The following is a 26106-nucleotide window of genomic DNA, read 5'->3' as shown; positions in this document are numbered from 1 at the left end:
GGGGTATTTTTACATTCCACACAGCTTATCTAATTAACAGAAACTAGATACAGCATTCAACCAATAAGGAATCTCCACACTTAATGGCTCGCTGGCGTTACTTCACAAACCATTCCCTCTGGCATTTTGCCAGGCGCCATCCTGACTTGTTTACAGACTCTAACACTTCTCAATATAAATAATAAAATAAAAAGTGCTGGGGATATGCCTCAGTGGTTAAGTGCCCCTGGGATCAATCCCTCATACCTAAAAAAAAATCAAATGGCCATAGTGGGTGGGTCTATTTCTAGTTTATCATGTTCTACTGATCCATGTGTCCATCTGTTTCCCAGTAATTAACCCTGTCTTTTTGAGAGTGGCTTCACAGTAATTCTTAAAATCAGGGAGTGCCAGTCCTCAGATATTTTTCCTGTCCAACATGTCCTGTTCTGGTTTGACTCACCTTTCCCTACACATTTTAGAATTCACTTGTTTGTGAATATTCCTTCATTGGAGTTGTGCTAATCCATAGATCAATGTAGGGACAAAGCCATTTCTACATCCATTTCAGGAGGTTGTCAGAAGGAAATCTCTCCCTGTCTCCCCACCAATGGGGCAGGTACAGGGCTCAGCTGCAGGATGTGAAACTGCCTGCCTGTAGCACAGAGTTGCTTAGGTGACGATAAAGTGTCCCATTACTCTCACTGCAGTCATGGGGACCCTTTGGTTTGAGTATCATCCTGGGCAAGGACATGGGGAGCTGGCTCTGGGGCTCATCTTGCTTTCTCTATGAAGTAGTAGACTCTGACTCTACAGAGGGTGCGCTGGGTTTTACTGGCCCCAGAATCTATCAGCCTGGACTCTGGCTTGGCTGTAGGTTCCCTGCGACTCTCCACACAGACACTGCAGTTAGAGGTTAATTCTCCTGCTGATCGCCCTTATTATTTTCCTCCACAGTCAGTTCTGTCCACCTGGGGTTTCTCTTTCATGTGGTCATGAACTCCTGGGTTGCCCTCATGAATGTGGCATCAAGCTGATTAGCTAAGACGGAAATGAGCTGTTTTCCCAGAACTGTTCTGTATAAATGTGGCAGTGGGACAGGGTGTCCTTTTTTATTAATTTTTTTTCATTTTGAAGAATTTTTTTAGTTGTAGATGGACACAATCCCTTTATTTTAGTTATTTATTTTTTTATGTGGAGCTGAGGCTCTCTCACGTCTACCACTGAGTCCCAGCCCCAGGCCCAAGGTGCTCTTTACAGGCAGCACTCCTGTTGGGTGCAGGGGCCAGGAGAAGCTTGACACCCTCACAGACACCCCTGCAGAGGAGGGGGGAGGGCAAGGCTTACCTGTGTGGCAGATCCCCCACACACTAAACATCCAGGTGGAGGAGGAGGAGGAGGAGCAGGGGTCTCTCTGAGGCTACACAGCACTTCTGTGACTCTCTAATGCTTCTGCCTTTTTCACTCCTCCCCTCCCCCACTTTTCACTGTGACTCAGAGGAAGCCCCTGGAGAACAAGGTGGGGGAAGGGCACCTGTCATAACCCTCCAGGTGATGGCTCCTCCCACTCAGTACTCATCACACACATGCTGATGATGGTGACAAGAAAATAATAGAAAAATATATGGATGAGGGATTTCTAGAACAAGGAATTGTGCAAATAAAGGTGCTGTCCTCCCTTGTCTCTGTGTGAGAGACCAACCTTGCATATGACTGAGTCACACTCCCCCTCCCCCCCAGGTGATGAGGGGTTGGGCAGCATCCAGGACAGACTTCCCCACCCTTCTAGGGTTTGCGTGACTGTGTGTCTTCATCATAGTTGTGCCTTCCTGCAGCCCCAGGGGTAGAACTACGCTCATTGTTCCTTTGTGATATTACCCCTTGCCTTGTTTGGGATAGAATGTTCCATGGAAACACCCTTTGTGTGTCCCCCTACTCTGCCCTTGAGTGTGGCCTACCCAGGTGTCAGTCAACCTGCTGACAGTGGACATCATGAAGATAGACTTGGGCCCCCTGAAACCTGACCCCTTGCCTCATTTGAATAGCTTCTCCTCAAATAAAGGGGTCAGCACGTGTGCGAGCTATCTCTCTCTCTCTCTCTCTCTCTCTCTCTCTCTGTCTCTCTCTTTCTGTGGACCCTTAAGGTCAGAGGAGCTGTCACAGTGACCCCAAAAGTAAAAGATATTTCTGACTCTTGCACAGCCCAGTTAGCCCAGTTCCCCTGGAGTGACCCCTGAGTGTCTTAGTCATGAGCAACCCAGCAATTGGAGTCCCTGGGTGGGCAAAAAGGTCTGAGTGCTTAAGCCACCAGGAGAAAAGCTGCAAAGGGACAAAAGCCACAGCTCTGTGAATCCAAAGCTCTATCCTGACTCTCTGTCCCTTTTTCATTCTCTCTGTCCTCTGCTCTTCTCTACTCTAGGCTGAAACTTCATAATTCTCCCCCAAATACCTGAAGAACTCTACATAGCTCAGATGGAGAAGTGGACTGAGTTGTGGGTGAAGAGAGCCCTTGAAACTTCAAGGATGAGGAGCATGGGAAGCCTAGAAACAGCCAGTGGTTGGCGGGTAGTTTGCACACAAAACTGGGGTTCCCCTGGCAGCACTAAGAAAAGTCACTTGCCAGAGTTACAATTTTGAAGAGTGTTCAGGATAGCAATCAATTTGCAAATTGATACATGGTTTCATAAGCAGATCCTTTGTGCCCAGCCCTTACCTGAAACAACACTGTGTCTGTTGTAATACATGATGGGAGGGCCCCGCTTTGGATTCCTCCCTCTGTGTATCCATAACCCCTTTATATACCACAGCCCAAGGTCCCAGACAGTTCTTCTGATGCTCTGCCTCCCCCTGCTCTGCAGCCGAAGAAGAACCATGGTGTCCTTAATCTTTGGTAAGGAGACTCCAGCCCCAAGTTGAGCCTAAATGTTCTCTCACCCCTTTGTTCCTCTGAACCTCAAACTCAGTTCTCTCCTCTGTATTCAGTTCTCAACTTCCCACCTGGCAATCACCCCTGTCTTTCCTGACTGCACTGCAACCCTCTGTCCACCTGCAAATTTCAGAAGCCTCACTTTTTAAAGAGCCTCCCTGCATTTCCTCACCTGCCAGCCCTGACCTGACCCTGCAGTCGGTCTCAAAATCTGCTCATTTATCACCAGCAATCTCCCACCCAAGAAGCTCAGTGACATTGTCTTTTGGCCCCTGATCATGGCCAGTTGGCTAAACTCCCAGCATCACTTTAACTTCCCTTTTATTTTCAGCTGCTGTCTTCATGTCTGAACTCCTGGGCTCAACACCCTCAGGAGTCACAGGTGAGAACAGGTCGGGTGAGGAGGGGGGAGATGGCTCTGTGGACGGGGGCAGGTATTAGGCTGGTTCTCGAAGCTAACCCCGTTCTGTCTCTTCCAGATACTGGCCCATGGCTGTGCCAGCCAGCGCCCAAATGTGGAGACCACATCTACAACCCCTTGCAGAAGTGTTGTGACGATGACACCATCCTGCCCCTGAACCGGACTCGCCTGTGTGGTCCCAACTGCATCTACTGGCCTTGCTTTGAGCTCTGCTGCCCTGAGTCTTTTAGTCCCCAGAAGAAGTTTGTTGTGAGGTTGAAAGTTCTGGGAGTTAAGTCCCAGTGCCACTCATCCCCTGTCTCCAGGGACTGTGGCAGGTAAGGACCCTGCCCCTGGCTGTGGGGTGGGGCAGGAAGATGGAAGGAGGAGGGCAGTCTGGATGTCTACACCTCACATTTTGAAAAACCATTGCCCTGTGGTCTAATTGCTTATTCAAATCCTTTTCTTCTTCTTTTTTTTTTTGTTCCATGGGTGCTTAACAACTGGGCCCCTTCCTTAGCTCTTTTTTTCCAGTTTACTTTTTGTGTGTTTTATTATTTTTTATTTGTTCTTTATAAATATACCTGACAGTAGAGTGTATTTTGACATATTGTACATACATGGAGTATAACTTCCCATTCTTGAAGTTAAACAAGATGCAGAGTTTCACTGGTCGTATATTCATATATGAACGTGGGAAAGTTATGTCTGATTCATTCTAATGTCTTTCCTAATCCCATTCCTCTTACCTTCCCTTCATTCCTCTTTGTATAATCCAGTGAACTTCTATTCTCCTCCCTGCATACACTTAGTCTGTGTTAGCATCCATATATCAGAGAGAACACCCGGCCTTTAATTTATTTAATTGGCTTATTTTATTTAGCATAATAGTCTCCAGTTCCATCCATTTACTGGCAAAAATCATAATTTCATTCTTCTTTATGACTCAATAATATTCCATTGTGTATATATACCACATTTTTTAAACCATTCATCTGTTGAAGGGCACCTAGTTTGGTTCCATAGTTTTGTTATTATTATTTGAACTGCTATAAACATTGATGTGTCTGAGTCAATGTAGTATTTTGATTTTAATTCCTTTGGGTATATAGAGAGGAGTGGGATAACTGGGTCAAATGGTGGTTGTATTCAAAGTTTTCTGAGAAATCTCCATACTGCTTTCCAGAGCGGTTGCATCAATATATTGCTGATGGGACTACTAATTGGTGCAATCACCATAGGCCTGTTTTATTTTATTTAGAGGTAGGATCTTGTTAAGTTGCTTAGGACCTCACTAAGTTGCAGAGGCTGGCTTTGAACTTACAATCCTCCTGCCTCAGCCAACCAACCTGCCAGGATTATGGGCATTCACCACCACATGTGGTTCAGATCTTTTTATTCATCTTCTTGTCTGTGATTCATAATTTCTTGTTTTCTCCTTCCTTGTAGCAGAGAGATGTTTTCTCAAAGAAGATACAGAAGACAAGCATCTTTCACTAAGGCAACTTCCCAGAAGTGAGTGACGTATGCTTCACTTTTGGGGGACTTAGACTAATTGCCAGTTAATTTTTCAAGTATGTGTGATTTGTAATCTGTATATAGAGAGAAGTGGGATAACTGGGTCAAATGGTGGTTGCATCCAAAGTTTTTTGTTGATTTAATGGGTCTCTCAATGACAGAGCCACCCTCTGATTGCACATGCTGTGGTTTGTCTAAGTGTCCTCCAAGGCCTGTGCATTGAACATGTGCTACTGGGAAATGATGGAACTTTGAGACATGGGACCTAGAGGGAATCTCTCAGATTATTGATGGAGTCCAGTAGGAGAGTGAGGTTATGGTATAAGGGGAGCAATTTCCATTTACAAGTGTACAGATTCTGCTTGTTCATTCCCAACATGTTCAAGTGAAAAGCCTCATGATGACTTTGTCCTTTGTACACTTTTGTTCCTGTTTTACTCAGCTTTTTGGCCACTGTGACTAAAAGACCTAACAAGGACAATTTTAAGGGAGGAAAAGTTTATTTGGGGGGGCTCATGGTTTCAGAGGTCTCAGTCCATAGACAGCAGGCTCCGTTCCTTGGAGCTCCAGATGAGGCTGAACATCATGGTGGAAAAGTGTGAAAGAGGGAAGCTGCTCACATGATAATCAGAAAATAGAGAGAGGGACCCACTTTCCAGATTCAAAATATATACTCCAAAGGCATGCTCCAAGGGACCCACCTCCTCCAGCCACACCCTATCACTAAGTTTATCCGATCAGGGGAATAATTCACTGATTGGGTTAAGAGTCTCCCAACCCAATCATTTCTCCTCTAAACCTTCTTGCATTGTCTTACACATGAACTTTTGGGGGACACCTCACATCCAAACCATAACATCCCACCCCTAGTTCCCAAAAGCTTATGCTTATTTCACAATGCAAAACAATTTAGTCTATTTCCAAGAGTCCCCAAGAAGTCAACAGTTCCAAGATTGCCCAAAAGTTTAAGTCCAAGGTCTTCTCTGATACTTAGGGCAAATACACCATGAGCTCCTGTAAAAATCAAGTAATTTACAGGCATCCAAAATATAAAGGTACAGAGAAAACATTTCCATTCACAAAAATAGGGGCATAGAAAGAGAAGGGATAGGACCAAAGAAAGACCAAAATCCAGCTGGGAAAACAAGTCCTGTAGCTCCATGTCCAGCATCTGGGGCATGTGGCTTGTGTAGATATGCCCCTGTGGCCTTGTTGGTTGCAGCCTAAGTGGCCTTTCTGTTGGCTTGTCTCTGCTTGATTGCTGTAGCTTTCCTCAATGGACATTGCAAAGTCCTGGCATTTCTAAATCTCTAGGATCTCCACTGCAGCTTTGGTTTCCTCCTCACATCTCTGCACATCACCCTCTCAGGCACAGCCTGCAGGGACTCCCACCCTGCTTCACTTTGCTTGGCCTCCCAGACTTTCTTTTGAAATCTTGGTGGAAGCCCCCATGACCCCCTAACTCCAGCAGCCTGCAATCCTGCAGAACCAGTCCCACACTGTTGACACCATTTGGAGGAGTAGCCAAGTTTCCAGGAACCCTTCCTCTAGCAGCCTCTGAATGCCTAGGTGACTAAGTTTTAAGGAAAATAATAAGGGAGTCACAGAGACAAGATGCAGAGGCAGGAAGGATGGCAGAATGGCTGCGAGGCCAAGTTGCCAAGCTTTATTTATATCAATAGGTTATATGGGGTCATTAGTACCATAACTACATTATTGTTTAGAGTATCAGTAAGGTTGCTCATTCTGCAGTTACATTCACAGTTACAATATGCAATGTCAAGAGCTTTGTGCAGCTCTTAAGAAAATCCATTGTATAAAGTTACTGTGAGGTGGACAGATTTAGGTTCAGTGAAACATTGTGGTTTTATAACAAGAGAGTCTATATTCCCAGGAGCTGTGTGCCTGAGATGAAGGTTGAAGCTGATAAGACTCTAACACAGAGCTTCCTTGTGAAGGATTATGGCTACAGTAGCCAGGCATCCTGTGTCTTTACACAGAAGTTTCCCAGCAGCCAGGCACTCTGCATCTTTGCACAGAAACTTCCTAGCCACCAAGCATGCCACAATCACAAAGTTTGTCAGAGACCCCAATCCCAAACACAGAACCCCTACCCTACACTAAGCATGTTGAATAAACAGTGGGCCCCTTTGTGCAAGAAGTGTGCCCCACTGGTCTCTTATCAAGAGAATTTTTATTTTTATTCCCTTGATCCTGAGATGGGTATGGTCTCAAGCCATCTTTCTTATGGTCTCTGGGGAAAGCCTTTAGCATTTTTTTTAGTGGTGGTAATGTCTTGAACAAGTGCAACTTCCTTAGCCCCAGTTTTATTCCTGCTCTTCAAAGACAAGCTTTTTCAAATATTTCCTTGCAGCTTTTGGCTCCTGAATATTACAATGAACTTGGCTAAAAGTCATCAGCAATATCCATGCTTCTGCCTGAATGCTATGCTACCTAGACATTTCTTCTGCCAGATTAAGAAGTGCATTGCTTTTAAAATCAGCCTTACAGAAAGTCTCCAGACATGGGCAAAATGCAGCAGCTTCTCAGCAGAACTAATGGCCTCTGGTTCAATCACCAATAGTGTCCTACTTTTCCTCTAAACCCTCTTGAATCCTGTCTTCACTGTCCATGGTCCTATTTGCATTCTGGTCTTCTGAGTTCCCACCAGAATTGGCCATAAAGATCCACTTACAACGATCTAAAGCATTTTCAACTTGCATTGCTACACATCTCAAAATTCCTCCCACCAATTCCAAAAAGCTCCAAAAGTTTCTGAACCATATACATGGTCAGATTAGTCATAGCAATGAACCCACTCTTGTTATAAATATCTCTTTTAGTCAGCTTTTTCACTGCTGTAACATAACACTTCCCTCCTTGTTGACTTTATTACATTGAAATTATTCCATGAGCCAGGTGTAGTTGTGCACACCCGTATCCCAGGGAGTCGGGAGGATGAGGCAGAAGAATCACAGTTTCAAGGCTAGCCTTAGTAACTTAGATCCTGTCTCAAAGTAAAATAAAAATCAAAAGAACTGGGGATATACTCAGTGGTAAAGTGTCCTTGGGTTCAGTCCAGTAACAAAACAAGGAAAGAGAAGGAGGAGGGGAGGCAAAGAGAGAGAGAGAGATGAAGGGGGACGGGGAGAGAAAATTATTCAATGAGAATGCTTCTCATGTGCTGCAGTTAGCCACCTATGAGTCCCAAGAAATACAGCTGCCCACAACTCCTTTTTCTACTTTTACTCTGCTGTCATGACCAAATGTCAGTCTTCTGAGTGACTTTGGCCCTCTTGGTATGTTGGGCCTCCTTTCTTAGGATCTGTGAGTGTAATCAATACTTTCATTTCATGTAACCCTGAGTGTAATTTCCATGGCTCTGTTGGAACAGGGATCTTACTCTCATCTACATCAGAGGGTTCTTCTGTCTGTGCCTTCTCTTAGCCATTGCTCCTTTGTCTTCTGTCACTCCATTTTAATTTACCTCCCTCACTAAATATTAATTAGTTATCCCAGGGAGAAAGAGAGGGTACTCTTATTTCTTCATGTGTGCCTACATTGTCTTTGTTGTTAAATATTTTTGGAATTTTATTGTTGAAATGATATATTTTTCAGAATCTAACTTATACAGAAAAGATTTTCCCGGATGGATGACACTTGTTTATGCAAACTTAGAGATGTTGTCCAAGAGAGATCCCAAGTCTTCCACTATTTGGTACTGAAAAGAGGATTTCTGGTGGCTGTAAACTGACTGTAAGAGTAACAGAACCCCATAGCTGGAACATTGTCACCTTTGTTTAAATGTGACACTTTTTTGTGGAAGTAGTGATCAGAGCAAGCACTTGAAAAGATACTAAGTGGAACTCTATTTTTTTTTTAAATTGTGCATTGTAGTTATACATAGTAGTTGGGTTCATTTTGATAAACTTATATACACATTTTATTTATTTATTTCAATCTCTAATAGTCCCTCTTTCTCCCCTCCCCTTCTCCATGCTTCTATTCTCCTTTCTCTACTTTACTGGTCTTCCTTTCATTTGTTTACTTATTTATTTTTGATTACTGTGATGTAGGTATACATAAAGGTAGAATTCACTGTGACATACATATACACGCACATAGCAGTGATTTTGTTAAATTCCATTCCACATTTCCTCCCCTTTCCTGTCCCCCTCCCTCTCATCTCCTTCTTCTACTCCACTGATCTTCTCCATATCTTTATAACATCAAACATCCACCCCCTCTACTTTCCATCATTTTGGTCCAGCTTCCACATAGGAGAGAAAATATTTGATCCTTGACTTTTTGAGTCTGACTCATTTCACTTAGCATGAATCTCTCCAGTTCCACCCATAGTTTTGGCAAATTCCATAGTTTTATTTGTCTTCATAGATGAGTAAAACTCCATTGTGTACATATACCACATTGTTTTTATTCATCTGTTGATGGCCATTTGAGTAGGTTCAATAACTTGGCTATTGTGACTTGTGCTGCTACAAACATTGATTTGCCTGTATCACTATATCCTGCTGATCTTATTTCTTTCAAATACACACCAAAGGAGTGAACTAGCTGTGTCATATGGTGGTTCCATTTCTAGTCTATGGTGTTTGTATAATCTGCAGTCCCACCAACACTGTATGAGTGAACATTTTCCCCTCTATGCTCAGCAGTTATTATTATTTGTATTGATAATTGCCATTCTGACTGGAATGAGATAGAATCTTAGTGTACTTTTGGTTTGCATTTCCATGATTTCTAAAGATGTTGAACATTTTTTTTCATATATTTGTGAGCCATTTGTATTTCCTCTTTTGAGAAATGTCTGCCTAGTTAATTTGACCTTAGGATTATTTCTTTGTTTTTGGTGTCAAGCTTTTTCAGTTCTTTATATGTTCTGGATATTAATTCCCTTTCAGAGAAGTGGCTGGAAAAAATTGTTTCCCATTCTGTAGACTCTTCATGTTCTTGTTTCCTTTGTTGTGCAGAAGCTTTTTAATTTGATACCACCCCACTTTTTGATTCTTGGTTTCATTTATTGAGTTTTAGAGTCTTGTTAAGGCAGTTGGTGCCTGCACCAATATGATGCAATGTTGACCCCATGTTTCTTCTAGTAGTTGCAAAGTTTTGGGTCTGATTCCTAAGTCTACAATCCTCTGTGAGTTGACTTTTGTGCGGGGTGAGAGACAGGGATCTAGTTTGCAACTTCTACATAGGGATAACCAGTCTCCCCTACATCATTTGTTAAAAAAGCTGTCTTTCCTTCAGTGTATGTTTTTGGCACCTTTGTCAAGTATCAGATGACTGTGAGCATATAGGTCTGCCTCTGTGTTTTCCATTGATCAGGTATTGTGATGCCTCCTGCATTGCTATTTTTACTCAAGATTGCTTTTGTTTTTTGGAGGTTTCTTATTCTTCCAAACAAATTTTAGGACTATTTTTTCTAGTCATGTGAAAAATGCCATTATAAGTTTGATGAGAATTGCATTGAATCTGTACAGTGCTTTTGGTCAAATGGCAATTTTGACAATATTAATTTTACCTATCCATGAACATGAGAGGTCTTTCCATTTACCAAGGTCTTCAATTTCTTTCTTCAGTGTTCTCAAATTTTCACTGTAGAGCTCTTTTACCTCCTTGGTTAAATTAATACCCCAATATTTTATTTTATTGAGGTTATTATGAATGACATAATTCTTCTGATTTTTTTCTCAGCAGAATCATTATTAGAGTATAGGAAATCTTCTAATTTATGAATGCTGATATTGAATTCTGCTACTTTACTGAATTCACTTCTTAATTTTAGAAATCTTCTGGTGGAGATTTTTGGGTCTTCTAGATAGAGGATCATCAGATGAGATAAGTTGACTTATTTTTCTACTTGTATCTCTTTAGTTTTCTTCTCTTGCCCAATTATCCTGGACAGAGTTTCAAAAACTATATTGAATGGGAGTGGTGAGAGTCAATATATTTGTCTTGTTCCTTTTTTAGAGGACATGACTTTGAGTTTTTCTCCATTCACTATGATGCTGGCTTTGGGTTTATCATATATAGCCTTATTAACATTGAGGTAATTTCCTTCTATTTCCTAGTTTCTCCACCATTTTTAACATGTATGGGTACTGATTTTTATTAAAGTCCTTCTTGTCTCTATTGAGATGATCATATAATTGTTGTCCTCAATTCTACTTATGTGATGATTTATATTTATTGATTTATGTATGTTGAACCAACCTTGCTTCCCTGGGATAAAACCCACTTGATGATGGTGTATTATCTTTTTGATTGTTTTCAAATGTAGTTTGGTAATATTTTATTAAGTATATTTGCATCTATGTCCATTAGGGATGTTGGTGTGTAGTTTTCTTTTCTTGATAAGTCTTTGTCTGATTTGGGTATCCAGGTTACACTGGCTTCAAAGAATGTATTTGGGAGTGTTACCTCCCCTTCAATTTCATGGGATAATTTGAGAAAGACTGATATTAGTTCTTCATAGGTCTGGTAGAACTCAGTTTGGAATTTATCTCTTCCTGGGCTTTTCTTTGTTTGGAAGGCTTTTACATGCTGTTTCAATTTCATTACTTGATATTGGTCTGTTTAGGTTTCTGTATCTCTTCTTTGTTTGATTTGGGTTTTCTTTTACTGTAGACACTTACTACTATAAATTTTCCCATTTGATATGCTTTCATGCTGTCTTAGAGATTTTGATTTGTTGTATCTTTGTTCTTCTTTACTTCTAATGATTTCTTGATTACTTCTTTTATCCATTCTTCACTTAAAAGAGTGTCCAGTTTCTGTTGGCATGGTTTTATTTCAATCATTCATCCTCTCATTTATCATATGGTACACAGAAACAGATTTATTTTATTGTTATCACTTTTTATTTTGCAAATAAAAAATAATATACACACATACATAAATATATACATATATATGTATATATGGTATCATAGGCAATCTTTTAGGTATCCCATTATGGTTTTAATGTGAAATTCTCTAACAAATAATGCTGTGTATTTTTTTCATATGGTTATTTGCCATTTGATTATCTTCTTCAATGAAACACCTGTTTAAGTGTTTCGTTAATTTTTAATTGCATTATTTGCTGATTGTTGAGTTTTCCAGTCTTTTTATATTTTGTAAACAAGTATGTGTATTGCAAATGTTTTTTCACAGTCTATGGATTGCTCCTTTATAAATGATTTGTTGACTAAAAAATAAAATAAAGAATAAAAAGTGTTCAATCTCCATGTGTTTATATGATTTCTATTATTTTTCATGCTTTTGATTTCCAGTTTAATTCCCTTATGATTTGATAGAATGTATAGAATTATACCATTTTTTTTGTATTTGCTACAAGTAATATTGTGACATAGAATATGGTGTATTTTGGAAAAGGTTTTCTTAGACGCTAGAAGAAGGTAAATTCTGCTGTTTGAAGTTGAAATATTCTGTAGATTTCTGTTAGGTCCCTTAGATTGAAAATATCTTCATTTATTTCATGTTTGGATGACCAGTCTATTTGTGATAAGGTGTGTTGAAATAAACCAGCATTATTATATTCGAATTTATATAGTAATTAATGTTAAAAAGTATTTTGTGTGTGTGTGTGTGTGTAATTAGGTATGCTGACATTTGGGGCATATATATTTACTGCAGTCATATCTTCTTGTTGGATGGTTCCTTTTACTAGGATATAAGGCCTTCTTTGACTCCTTTAATTAATTTTTGTTTGAAATCTGCTTTTCTAGATATGAAAATAGCTTCCCCTGCTTGTTTCTGGACATCATTTTCATGGAATATTTTCTCCATCTTTTTAATTTTGGCCTATGGGTGTCTTTGCCTATCAGATGAATCTCTTGCAAACAGCATATACTTGGATCTTGTTTTTTAAAAATATTCTGACAATCTATATATTTTTTAATTGTAGAGTTTTGACCATTTACATTCAGGATTTTGTGAATAGATGTTTGTTATTTCCTACTAAAAGCAAAAATAATGAAAGTGGGGGCAGACTTAGAGAGACTTTCTTTATTAAGCAGCAGAATGGCACATTTTCAGGGGAGAAAATGGCAACTGATTACAACAGGGGTCTAATTGTTGTAGGGTTCAAGTGAGTTTTGAATCATTTGCAGAATGTGTTGGTTGGGCTCTCAGGGGGAATAGTTGTGCAATTTCAAAGCCCAAATCAGGAGAAAATAGTTGCAAAAGTTCAAAACCTGTTGTTGTTGGGAAAGGGTGAAAGTCCAGAGCCCATTGTTTGCATTCTCCTCACCCTCACTGGGTCACACAGTCCTTCTATCTCCCTGGGGGTTTTTACTCCATTTTTTCTTGAGGGCTGATATTTTTCATATTCTTCATTCCAGACTCTGAAATGTAATCATGAATTGGGGCATTAATATAATGGTTAGCTGCTTCCTACTGAGAAGGAGCAAAATACTGGGATTCCCCCCAACCCTCAGAGTTCTGGAAGAGAATACAGAGAACCTGGTGGCTGAGGCTGAAAAGGGTGCATATGGAAGGAATCTCAAGGTCATAGTAGGTGAAGTCCTCTTTTTGTGGTTTCAGAGAGTCAGAATGTGAGCACAGGAGGAGAATGGCTTTGATGTGCTCCCAGGAGGAAGTTTGAACTGAACAGGTCACTTTACTAAGAAGCTGTTTCTGTACAGAATTAGGAATATGGAGAAAAAGATTATTATAAGAAAGATGAAGATTAATGGGTTTGCTAGTGCTAAGAAAACATTTTTCCCAGAGTCAAAATGGAATATATTCTTCTAAAATGCCAGGAACCATACACTTAAAGCATGAGGTAGATAATATAGTTGGGGACTTATTTTTCTCCTTAATTAAAGTCATCATGCCTTACTCAGATTCAGGGTATACTCTTAATGATTTCAGGAGTCTAGGTTCTTTGAAGTGTAGCAAGCATGATTAGCTTTGGAATAATATTTTCCCAATGGTTTAATCATCTCCCTCCTGTTTGGCAGACTGTGCATAACAAGAACAGAAATAAAATTACAGTACAGTTATACACAGCAACCCAGCTACCTATGTAGAAAAGTATTTAAAAGGATTAAGGGAAGAAATTATTTTGGCCAAATGTCCCCAAACTTCTTCATTATCAAAGGTAGGTGTTTTGGGGGACCAGGGATATAGCTCAGTTGGTACATTGCTTGCCTCACATGCATAAGGCCCTGGGTTCAATCCCCAGCACCACAAAAAGTAGGTATTTTGGCATTAGCCATGGCCAGGACATGAGATTGTAATTTTTGTGTGTGTGGTGCTGGGGATTGAACCCTGGGCCTTGTGAATGTGAGGCAAGCACTCTACCAACTAAGCTATATCTCCAGCCCAAGATTGTAATTTTAACCCGTACAAAGAAGCATTATGAAAATGATCAGGCCACATTAGGTGATCACATACATTTTGCCATTGAATTTTGGTATCATTATATGAAACTCTAGTAACAAAAAATTGGGTAATGTTTTCATGGCACTGAAGTCTCTGAGCCCATCATAAATCCTGTACCTGCTCTCCAAGTCATACAATAGAATCTTTTAGTTGTTGAATTTCACTCCAAATTTTCTAGTCGATGTGGACTTGAGTTGGCCATATCTCAGTGAATATTTTATGGAATTGTTGAGGATAATGAGTAGTTTGTACCTGCTGATGTAATGCCGTCACTATAGTGAATACAGAGGGAATGAGCCCATCCAAGACAACAATGCCAGCTATCAACCATCATGTAAAACATTTAGAACAATGTTTTAGGTGTCACCACAATTCCTGAATAAATGCTACTGGATGAGTCTCCTGCCATGGTTCTTTTAATTTGACAGGGAGCCAGGGTGCTACTGGTCTTTTGAGAATCGTAACAAATTTGTCTTGAGCTTTGCATGTGGCTCAATTGTCACATTGCTGTAATATACAGTTTACACACTTAACATGATATATATTATATGAGGCATTATATTCTATTTGAATGGATCTCTATAATAAAACATAGGGGTTTAAAACACAGTCTGTGATATATAATTACCTTTGAAAACTGATATTTAAATAAGTAACATTTTAGAACCAATCATAATGGTAGTCACCATTCTAGATCTGAAATGCCCCCTGAGTCAAACCCACCCTCCATATAGTGTCCTGAACTGGCCCCAAATCCATTCTCATGGTTGGAGATGCATCCACCATGGCCAACAGACTATTCCTAATGCTCCCGACTGCACAGGTCCTTCTCATTTCTGGGTCATACTGTAAAACTCTGTGATAAGCTCTTTTTTAATTTATAAAGGGTTAAAGTTAATGGAGACAGTAATAGACATCTGTAACTCTTGTCTCCTACCAGTGAGGATCCATTACCTACTGAAAAGATACAAAATATTTTTTCCTGTCTGTTTTATGTATGCATGCACACCTGTGTATTATACATCATAGGTCTACATATGTGCTTATGTCTATATTATGTACATGGCATCAAATTTGACCTATAGATAAATGAGTGCTCTTAAATTTAATGAATGGATACAAATCCCTTTCAGTTCACATGACTTATATAAAACTTTAATAAAAAGGATCAATCTAAATTGGTAAGAGTAAAGATGCCTTTAAAATGACTAACTCATGCATTTTTCCTGGTGACCAAGTTACCAAAAGCTTGGGTTTTGTCCCCTATGCATTGATGGGGACACAATTTTAAGAAAGGGAAGAAGGAAGATTCATCGCTTTGATCAAGGAAAGGCACAGAAGATTCCAGTCCTAGAGGCTATAATTCTATGTTCAGGAAGGAAAAAAAGATTTTTAAAAAAGCTAATCAAGGGATCCATCTGGGTGTTTCTGGTGGAGAATTGTGATTCACTTGTTAATTTGTAAGATTACTATTTCTTTGGGTAGGTGCTTGGCCTGGGATGAGAAAGGGATGGTCCTGTTTCCTGGCCTTCAGGTTGGGGAGGGAAAGGGAGAAAAGAAAGAAAAAAAGTGTCCACTTTAAAATAAAGCTCAAATTGTTAATTTCTAGAAAATATCTAGAATGTAATATTCATTACTTCTAGAATTTTTCTTCAGGAGGGAAAATATGGCTTATACTGTTAACTAGATTTGTCTGATACCTTAGTTTTAATGAGTAACCTAAGTTGAAATGGGTAAATAAATTTTAACAAAATGGAATAAATCTTTCTAAATCTGTTTGTTAAAGGAGACATCTGATTAATTTGCAAAGTTAAAATACTAAAACATCAACTAAGTATAAATTTAAATACCCTTGGCTTCTTTTTTTTTAAAGAGAGAGAGAGAGAGAGAGAGAGAGAGAGAGAGAGAGAGAGAGAGAGAGAACCATTTCCTAGCAGATAAATACAAAGGAGCAAATGCTGACACCAAATTTGTTACTGTTTGATGTTTACCAGAAGAGCTGGGGACCACCTTCTGTACTCTTTGACAATCAGATATTTAACTCCTTCATGTCTGGTGGTGGAGTTTTTGACCTTAGTTGGTCCTCTACAGAACTGTCATGGTGGCCATCCTATTTTGGAGGGGGGGCTTCATCAACAAGTAAATCCCATGTGAACATGGGCATTGGGGTCAGCAGCTGGTCAGAGGTTACTTTAGTTTTCCTGTGCTACTGAAGGAATCTTTCTTCCCAGACAAATGGAGATGCCTCACAGTCATAATTTTTAGCTTCACACCAACCTCTGTGTACTCTGTCCAGAGTTATTCCCATTAATCCTTTAATTTTGATATATTGTACAATTAGCTCATTTGCTTCTGTTTATTTTCTACAAATTAACCACCACTCTTTGCTTTCTCAGCCACTTTAAAAGTATTAAAGAACACTGTGACCTTGACATATATTCACTGCTCATTTCTAGCTCCTACCTAGCAATTCCTTTCAACCCAGTGCTGTTAGTGTCAGCACTGCTTCTCAGCCTGACCCCAGGGGCCCCGGATCATCTTGCTGTGGGTTAGGAACATCAACCTTGACTGGAAAAAACCCCAAACAAACCAGGAAAGCTCCTGGGGCTGTAGAGAAATGGGCAAAGAGGACATGGCCTCTGTCCTGCCTTGGGTCCTCTTTTTGACTGTGGGAATAAAACTGAAGTTTGAGAATGGGGCTCAGTTTGATGCTTCTGCGGCAGGTGTGTCTGTATGGTCTGCAGGCCTCACTGATTTCTTTTGGGTTCCTGTCTCATGAATTCAAAGAATATAATCCATGGATGGTAGCATAGGGCAAAAGTGAAAGGAGTAAGACTTGTTTGAATAACAGGAGAAAAGATGGGGTTCCCATAATGTGATGGAGAAGCAGGAGGGAGATTTTTTCCATTTGGGTAATTTCCATTTGGGTCCACTCCCAATTCATTTCCCCACCACTTAGAGAGCTCATCATAAATATATATATATATATATATATATAGATATAGATATAGATATATATATATATAGATATAGATATAGATATATAGATATATAGATAGATATAGATAGATAGATATAGATAGATAGATAGATATAGATAGACAGACAGACTGCGGGGGTGTAGCTCAGAGGTGAAGTGATCTAGGGTTAAATCCCAAGTAAACCCCCCATCCAAAGAATAATTTAAAGTTAACAGTTAAAAATGAGTAAATTATAGTTAACATAAATGGGATCAATTTTCTTAAATGTTTGTTAGAGGATACATCTAATTAATTGACAAAGCTAACGTACTAAAACGTCATATGCTAAATATAAATTTAAGTACTCTTGGCTTCTTGAATTCCATAAGGTAATATATATTTGGGTCTTTTAAATGTGTTTTTTTCAATTGGTAAATTGAAAGCAGTTTAAGATTGCTTTGTTTCTGAGTGTTAACTAAAAGTGAGATTACAAAGAGTTAAAATTCTAAAAAGTGTAATTCTATATGCAAAGGTTAAAAAAGCATCACCCATGTTTCAATTAAAGTTACTATAAAAAGTATAAAGTATTTCATCTTATTGAAAAGGAATAATTTTGTCTAAATTCAGAAATTTCATAAGAATTGTTCAGAACATAATTTAAGGGTCTAAAACATTGATCTGCTCTTCTCCAGCAAAATAATTTTCTTGTGTCTGTTAGGTTTTATTACTTAGGGAACCTAAATCTTAAAGGAATTAGGGTTTGTACCTGTTTTAAAGCCTTTTAAGTAATTACTTCATAAGTGGTTGAATAAAAAATTATTATTTTAGGTTAAAACAATATAATTGATATATGCAACTAGAGATATGTATGCATCTGAGAATCAAATATGTTTGTCTAAGACTTGTCTAAAAGTTTTATAAAAGTTTAAAAAATGAAAGTTTGCAGGCAAGGTAACCAATAAGTGCTCTCTTTTATATATGTATGTGACATAAAAGGGCCATGTTGCCAGGTTTTTAAACCTGGCTTATATCTGTTTATCTTGACTAAGTCTATTTCTGACCGTCAACACTGTTTCCTAAATGTATAAGAGTTTTAAAGCTATCCTTTGATTTTTTTTTTTTTTTTGGTGTGTGTGTGGGGGGGAACCGGGGATTGAACTCAGGGACACTCAATCACTGAGCCACATCCCTAGTCCTATTTTGTGTTTTATCATCAGGCAGGGTCTCATTGAGTTGCTTAGTGCTTCACTTTTGCTGAGGCTGGTTTTGCTCTCGTCACCCTCCTGCCTCAGCCTCCTGACCTGCTGGGATTACAGGTGTGCACCACTGTGCCTGGCTATCCTTTAATTTTTAATAGTCCTTCTAACATGCAAATCTGTGATCATTGTTACCATAAACTATGGATTCTAAATTTTACTTTAAAAGTTAAATTTAGTTGTGTAAGAACTTCTGTGTAATTGTGATGGTAATCATTACTGACTTCTTTGTATATTAATATATCCATGTTCTTCAAGTATAATCACTTTTTAAAATGTAAAGCTTAGGAGAGTATTTTACCAAGTTGATGTTCTCCAAACTAAAATAGTCTATAGCAATAGTCTCCTTCAGATTTATATATAAGTAAAAAATTTATTGGCATTTACTTATGTCATTTAAAGTTTTGTAACTGGATAAAGCTAACCTGTTATCAATAAGTTATATATACAATTTTGTGTTACTTTTTACACTGGGATGGAAATTTAAATGTGTTGGAAGGTAATGAGGACAGTCTAATTTGTTTAAAGGTTGATAATGTGGAACATGAAAACATTTTGCCACTTTTTTCACAAAAAGGAAGAGCTTTTTTATCCTTTTTGGTTAATTCATGTTTCAGATGTAATATTGTATTATGGTAACTGATATTCAGATAGTACTCAGGAAAAAATACGTAAGAACTTTGTTGAATGATATTTTTTTAAAAGAGGTAAAGATCAGCTTCAGAAATAAAATACTTTAAAGTTTGTCAAGAGGCCAGCCCCAATTGTGTACTTAAGTAAAGATTTGGGTAAATTGTAAAACGTATTTAGGCCTATAAATAATTTCAAAAATTGTAAAGCTTGTAGATAATTTAGTTTATAAATATATGAGTCTTTGTATGTGCTAAATAGATACTAAAGATACATTAATGTTCATTTTGTATTTACCTTGTAAAACTTTGGAACTGTTGCCTGTTAATTGTTTTGCAGAAGTACTAACAGAACAACTGAGTTAATTTAAGACACTAAGTCATCACCTACAGGACAGATAGGTTATAAGACTGACTTCCAGTACTAATACTGACCCCAAATGAATGAAAGGGATAACTATAAAATTATAGACATTAAATTTAAAACCCAGTACTCACACTTTAAGACTAGTGAAATTGGCTTGCTGGGCATTAAAAACCAAAACTTGGAAACCAAAGACAAGGAAATAAAAGGGCCAAGTAAAGAGCAGCTAACATTTTGGCCCTTGCCCTCTAAGGTCAACCAAGTCCCATGGAATGGTAGAACCTCTCTCTGGGCCCTGAAACTCTGGTGAGTCACTCTATCTGCTTCTCAGGGAGATTGAGAGGGCCCTAGAGAACAGGGAGCCAACCAATGCACCTTCTGCAAAGAGGAGGGTCATTGGCGAAGGAAATATCTCTGATGCTTCAAAAGGAAGCCACATATGTTTAGCAAGACCTGGACTCATCCTGACAGATGGCACAACTGGCAGATGAATACTAAAGAAGCTAAGATTTTCTCACATGTCCCCAAGAGTGATATATGAGGAAGCTCAGCTGACTCTAACAGTAGATAAGAACAAGTTCAGTTGTGACCAGCTTGGTCTTAAACACCTGCAGGAAAGAATAACCAAAGCACAATCATACATGAACATTAAAAGGAGAGACAATATTTTTTAATGTAACTTAAGATGTACACTTGTGTCATCTCTACCAAAAGTAAATAAAACTGGAGGCAATAAAGGAAAGGGTCTTTTTAGGAGTGCCTAATAATAATGATCAGAAAGGACTCTAGGGTCACAAGTTTGTCCTTATCTCAGAGACTGGCTGAAATACTAATTGCTTTTGTGTTAATTATATACAAAAAGTATGCTTTGCTGTCTTGTTTATTGTTGTCCTAGCATTATACCTTGAATATGTATGCCTTGTCCTGTAAGGAAAATAAGAGGAGACACAGAGACAAGATACAGAGGCAGGAAAGATGGTGGATCATCCAAGCGGCCATGTTTATTCATATCAAAAGGTTACTTTAGGTCATTAGGGTCATAATACATTATTGTATGGTGTTCCTTTATTCTCAGGAGCTGAATGTCTGAAATCAAGGTCCAGATTGATGACTTTAGCACAACGCCTCTTCATGAAGAACATCACCATAGCAACTAGATGCCACACCTGTATTAGTTACCTTACTTTCTTCTAGGAGAAATTGCCAAGCATTTCAAGCATGGGAAACAGAGTGTCTGTTACCCACCAGGAGTTCGCTCACCAGAGGAATGCTTCCTGTATGTTTCCATGGCCAGAATCCCTACAGTGTCCAGTCATCTGCCAAGTACCACCATGGATATCTGAACTGCTGTGATGCTGAATGCCCTTAACTGTCCACACCCCACCTGTCAGAAAGCAAGGACTTCAATCCCTACCCCCAACTTTGCTCTCTCTCAGCAGGAAGCAGCTTGGAGATGTCAGAGCCCATCTTTCCATAGAAATGAAATATAGAAATTGATGTTGGGAAATATAACAGTGGTCCACCTCGTGCTTTGAATATAGTCCTTGCTGCTCTGTCTCTGGGGCTTTTAAAATGGGCATTTCCCCATGCTCTTCTTCCTCTCTCCTTCCCTAACCCTCAGGGGAAAAAGTTTACCTTCTTCCTATCCTAGGCTCAGTTGTCTGCCTTTGAACCTACAACCACCACAGGAACCAAGTAATTCAGACTTCATCAAGGGCACCAGAAGATCTAAGAAATGACCATTTCCCAAATAAACAAGTAAATCGCCCCACCCCCAGGAAACCTGAAATATAGCCTTTGTTGGGAGTTGCCCAGGCTCCAAAGACTAACTTCCCCATCCTCCCCCCAGAAGAGCTGTCCAATGGTGAGCCCTGCTGGCTCACATGATCCTTACCCACCAATCAGACTAGCCAAGCTGGCTCACATGATCCTTACCCACCAATCAGACTAGCCAAGCTGGCTCACATGATCCTTACCCACCAATCAGAAAGCACCCCATGCCAACTGTCAAACCATTAAACTGTTAAACTGTCATAACTGTCAAACCACCCCTGGCTCTATAAATATGCAGAGCTGTTCCTCAATAAACGGGAATTTTCTCCGACGGTGAGTCTTGTTCATTCTTTCAGGCTTTGACTTACTTCTTCTAAAACCCCATTCCCCATCATGGGTAGAACCGCAGCCTCCGGGACAGGAGTCCTTGTGTTTCACCACTGCTAACGAAGCAATAAAACATCTTTCCTCCCTTTCCCCCCAAATCTGTGTCTTTATTATTTAATTGGCCTCAATTAAGCTTTCAGTTACAATGATGTTGAGTTTTCACGAGACCTTGAGTGTCCTCTGGCCCTGGGGAGTGACAGGGTCCCCAACATCTATGGATATGACCCTAACTGATGCAGCCCAGGCTTCCACCTTAAGAGCTATGGATTTACCAGAGGTGGCAGACTTGTCCCCAGACAGTGACAAACCAGACTCAGCTGCCGTGGCAGGGAGATGCAGAGGCAGCTGCTTTGGGAATTTTTACATGGTTTTCTGTCTCAGGAATTCGATGGGTTCCAGGAGAAAAAAAACACAGGACTGACAGATGTGAAATAAGGGTTATTACTCACATAGGAAACAGTGTCGGCAGCCCCAAGGAGAGGGCCTCAGCCTGGGTCCAGGGGGAAGCAAGTGGGAAACCAGACAGATGGCTTTGGCTATGTCCTGGTGAGGGCAAGGGGTTGGGTGAGTGTTGCTGCCTGTGAACTTCGGCTTAAGGGCTTTGATCTTCCTCCACAGTCAAGAGAAGGATCTTGAGGTATGCCTAGCTGGGCAGTGGAAAGACAAAGCTGAAAGACACACATCCACTCAGCTTCCTTTCTCCGTGAGCTCTGAGCCCTGAGAGCTATGTGTCTCTGTCTCTCCCTCTGAGCCTTGTCTTTTTGAATACTCTGTCCCTAACTAATTGTGTCTCTGCCTCACTTCACACCTTCTATCACCCCTGGGTGTAGATCCTTAAAAGCCAGGGTCCAATGTTCCAGACCCAGTTCTGCTGCTACTCTAATATCTAGTGCTTTGGATAGTTCATTATCAAGACCACTGTAGTTTGCTGCATAAAGAGCCTGCTTCATCCCTAAATTTCTTTGGAGGTTTTGTAGTCCTTCCATGGATGTCATCTTGAGGGGTGCCACAGGTAACTCTCCTTATCAAGACAAGCATTTTGACAGAAAGCTACTAGCCAGGACAATAAAGAGATGGCACAGATCTCCTTAACAGCTGGACATAAATGCTGCCAGAGTAGGGTGTGTGGTGACTGAAGTGATTTTACTCATCTCACTCCCTGGCAGTGTGAGAAACAGGCTCACCTGTCCAAGGCCAAAGAATGGACTAAGAGAAAAAAAGGTACAAAGAAAGTAAGGCGTTTACTGACAGTCTCGAAAGACCTGGCATCTGGATAAGCAGGCAAACCCAGAGCAGTTACTGCGTGGGCTCTCTCTCGCCCAGCGAGGAGGTCCACGGGAACAGGGTAGAGGAGAGTGTGACTGTGGAGTCGCCAAACAAGACCTCCAGAGACCAAGCAGGAAGCAGGTCTGATTTTACTCTGCAGTTACCATGGATATATACTCAGACAGGAGCTAAGCAGATTACAGGCAGCCACCAATGCAATTTCTGGCCAACTGTCCCTGCAGCGATCAATTTAGGAACAGGCCTGGAGCAACCACAGGGACTGCAACAAGCGGCCTCACACCCTCAGACGCCCTTAAGGCATGCTGAGTATGCAGTGCTCCATGTACTTGTCCCCACATGTTACAGTCAGCCTTTTATTACCTAGTGCACAAGGTCCTTCTGCTGGTTCCTCTTTGGCTGAATACTATGGGGGTGTACAGTCTTCCTGAATGTTGCCTATGTTTTATTGTCTCCTATTTGGTTATTTAAAGAAATGTACTTTAGTTAGCTGGGCATGGTAGAGTACACCTGTAATCCCAGTGGCTCAGGAGGCTTTGACAGGAGGATTGCAAGTTCAAGGCCAGTCTCAACAATTTAGGGAGGCCCTAAGCAACTTAGTAAGACACTGTCTCAAAAAAAAAAATTAAAAATAAAAAAAGGGTTGGTAATGTAGGTCAGGGGTAAAATATCACTGGATTCAATCCCTAGTACCAAAAACGAAATAAAAATAAATTTAAAAAATGTACCTTTGGCTGTGTCCACATTCATTTGTTCTCTAGTGGTGGGAGGAGCCTTTTGGGATTGAGTGTGTTCGGGCATTATGAAGTTTATCTTTTTTTGGTCAGGCTGCCCCTTTCCCCTCACCTCCTGTTTGTCAAGAGGCTGTGAATCTGCCACACTCAGGTGTTAACTGCTGGTAACCATTTGTTCTATTTCCTCTTTGGCTGATTTTTTATATCCTCGGTAATTTTACATTAAAGGCTAAATACTTCATACTGAAAATGGATCACTCGACTTTCTATTTCTCACAATTTCCCACTTTTTCTTTTTATACACTTTACTCTCATTTTAATTTTTGTTCCTGCACCCTGTGGTATTGCCACCCATCCTAGCCATATTAATGTTTTGAGGTAGGAACTGCTCAAGGTAATGCGTTCACCCCCTTTTCAGCAGCTTGGGTAGCCGTCCCAGTGGTCAGGAGCACTTAGTAGGATCCTTTCCAGATCAGATGAAGCTTATATTTTTTCCAGGTCTTGATTAAAACAGAGTTATCAGGCTGGAAGTGTAGGACCCCAAAGGAGGAGTCTGAGCGAAGAGTCCCTTTACCCTGAGGGACGATACATTGGAGGATATGGCCAGAATATATTCTCTTACAAATTGGTCTTTAATTTCCCTGGTAGGGAATTCTGCAGTTTTCCCCTGGTAATGGAGCCCATATAGCAGCTCATAATAAGTATTCGGGCTAGAATATCAAACCAGGACAACAACAACAAAAAAAAACAGAAACACAGATCAAGTCTCCCTACGTAGGAAGTTAGGTAGATTTGTAGGTTTCAAATTGATTCAGAACAAATGTGACTCTGACAGTTTTTTTTTTTGTGAGATTTATCAGGCACTCCTTATGAAACCCTTCCTTTTTTACTTACTTTTGGCAGGACGGACACAAATGTATGTCTCAAGTCACGTTAAAAGAACATGGGCCGGGCACAGTGGCGCATGCCTGTAATCCCAGTGACTTGGGAGGCTGAGACAGGAGGATCAAAAGTTTAAAGCCAGCGAGAAACTTAGGCCCTAAGCAACTTAGTAGGACCCTGTCTCAAAATGAAAAAAAATTAAAAAGGAGCTGGGGATGTGGCTCAGGGATTAGGCACCCCTGAGTTCAATCCCCAGTACCAAAAAACAAACAAACAACAACAACAAAAGACTCCCCCCCCCTTTTGATGTCCACATATGGCTGTGCTTCGGTTATACTCTCTTGCCAGGTGTTTAAGACCAAATTGGCCAAAATTGACCTTTTTCCTATCTGTTAAGAGTCAGCTGAGATTTGTCAGGGATCATTCTTGGGAACTTGTGAGAAGACTCTTGGCTCCTTTAGGTTTCTCTTCCCAGTTGTGCCATCTGCTAGGATAGGTCAGTGTCTTGCTGTCCACATGTAGCTTCCCTTGGAAGCATCAGGGACCTTTCCCTCTGCCATGACCCTCCTCTATTTAGAATGTTCACCTTTGGATTCCTGTTCTCCAGGGTCTTCATAGTCACCCTGATCAGGAAGTTGGGTGATTCACTGGAATTGCAGGGCCCTTAGAGGGCTCCCATCATTCCCTGGATCTTGGCTGATCTTAGAAGGCAAGAGACAAAATATTGTCTACTTTTTCCTATTTTACTTCCTTGACTTTGGTCTTCAACTTTTAGTTTTAAACATCCAGCAGGCCAGTTTCACCAGTCTTGAAGTTAGGAGTACTAGGTTTACACTTCAATGTCTATAACCCCTTCCATTTAATTGAGGCAAGTATTAGTATGAAAAGTCAGTCTTATATCCTGTCTGTCCTATAGGTGATGGCTTAATATCTCAAATTAACTCAGGTTGTTCTATTATAATCAGTATTTCTGCAAAATGCTAACAGGCAACACTTATAAAGTTCTGTAAAGAAAATCCAAAATGAAATGAAGAAGAGCAAAAACCATTCAGTTTGTGTAATATTGCTCACATGTTATATTTCATTCTGTGTGTATTTTTAACTCTAGTACCAAGCTGAAGTCCATTTTTCCTTCTGCATATGAATGCCAATGTGAATCCAAGAAATATGCTACTGGTACTACCTAGTGGTTACCAGTAGAAAACAATCATACAATAGAGAAATCCAGCAAAGGTGTCTTTGAAAAAATATTGATACAGTTAAAAGTGAATTCGGGGGCACTGAGGGGCAACAGAATATTTCTGAGCCCTTGGCTCAGAGGATGGTAGAGAAAAAAATAAGTATAATTTTCAGATAACATGAACATATTGGGATTATGTACTTTCAGTGTTCTAGGGGCTCAATGAAGAAAATTCCCATCTCTGTCAAATGACTCTGATCTTGCAGGTTGCAACCCGACTCCAAAACGGAGCCTGAAGAGTTGAATCCACCGCTGCGCACCGGGTTTTATAGCCATGCAGGTCACTTAGGTGCAACTGTCTGCACCTGGGTAAATGGCAGCCCTCCATCAGGAGCGGTTGAGCAGCCAGTTCAGCAGTAG

General features: G+C 40.1%; 1 protein-coding gene across 1 annotated transcript; it reads left to right on the top strand.

The window, feature by feature from the left end:
* Window positions 1-2850: 2850 nt before the first annotated feature.
* Window positions 2851-26106, top strand: LOC308637377 (insulin growth factor-like family member 4; the record flags this gene model as incomplete). The annotated part of the gene is made up of 5 exons (XM_081273682.1): window positions 2851-2869; window positions 3237-3287; window positions 3385-3643; window positions 4758-4820; window positions 25953-26106. 5 exons carry the CDS (start codon window positions 2851-2853, stop codon window positions 26104-26106), a joined length of 546 nt encoding a protein of 181 aa, XP_081129808.1.

Source organism: Spermophilus citellus, assembly GCF_964194105.1.
Source record: "Spermophilus citellus genome assembly, chromosome: 18".
Lineage (NCBI taxonomy): Eukaryota > Metazoa > Chordata > Mammalia > Rodentia > Sciuridae > Spermophilus > Spermophilus citellus.
The sequence above is the reverse complement of the archived record's forward strand: the minus strand, read 5'-3'. Positions and strand labels throughout refer to the sequence as shown.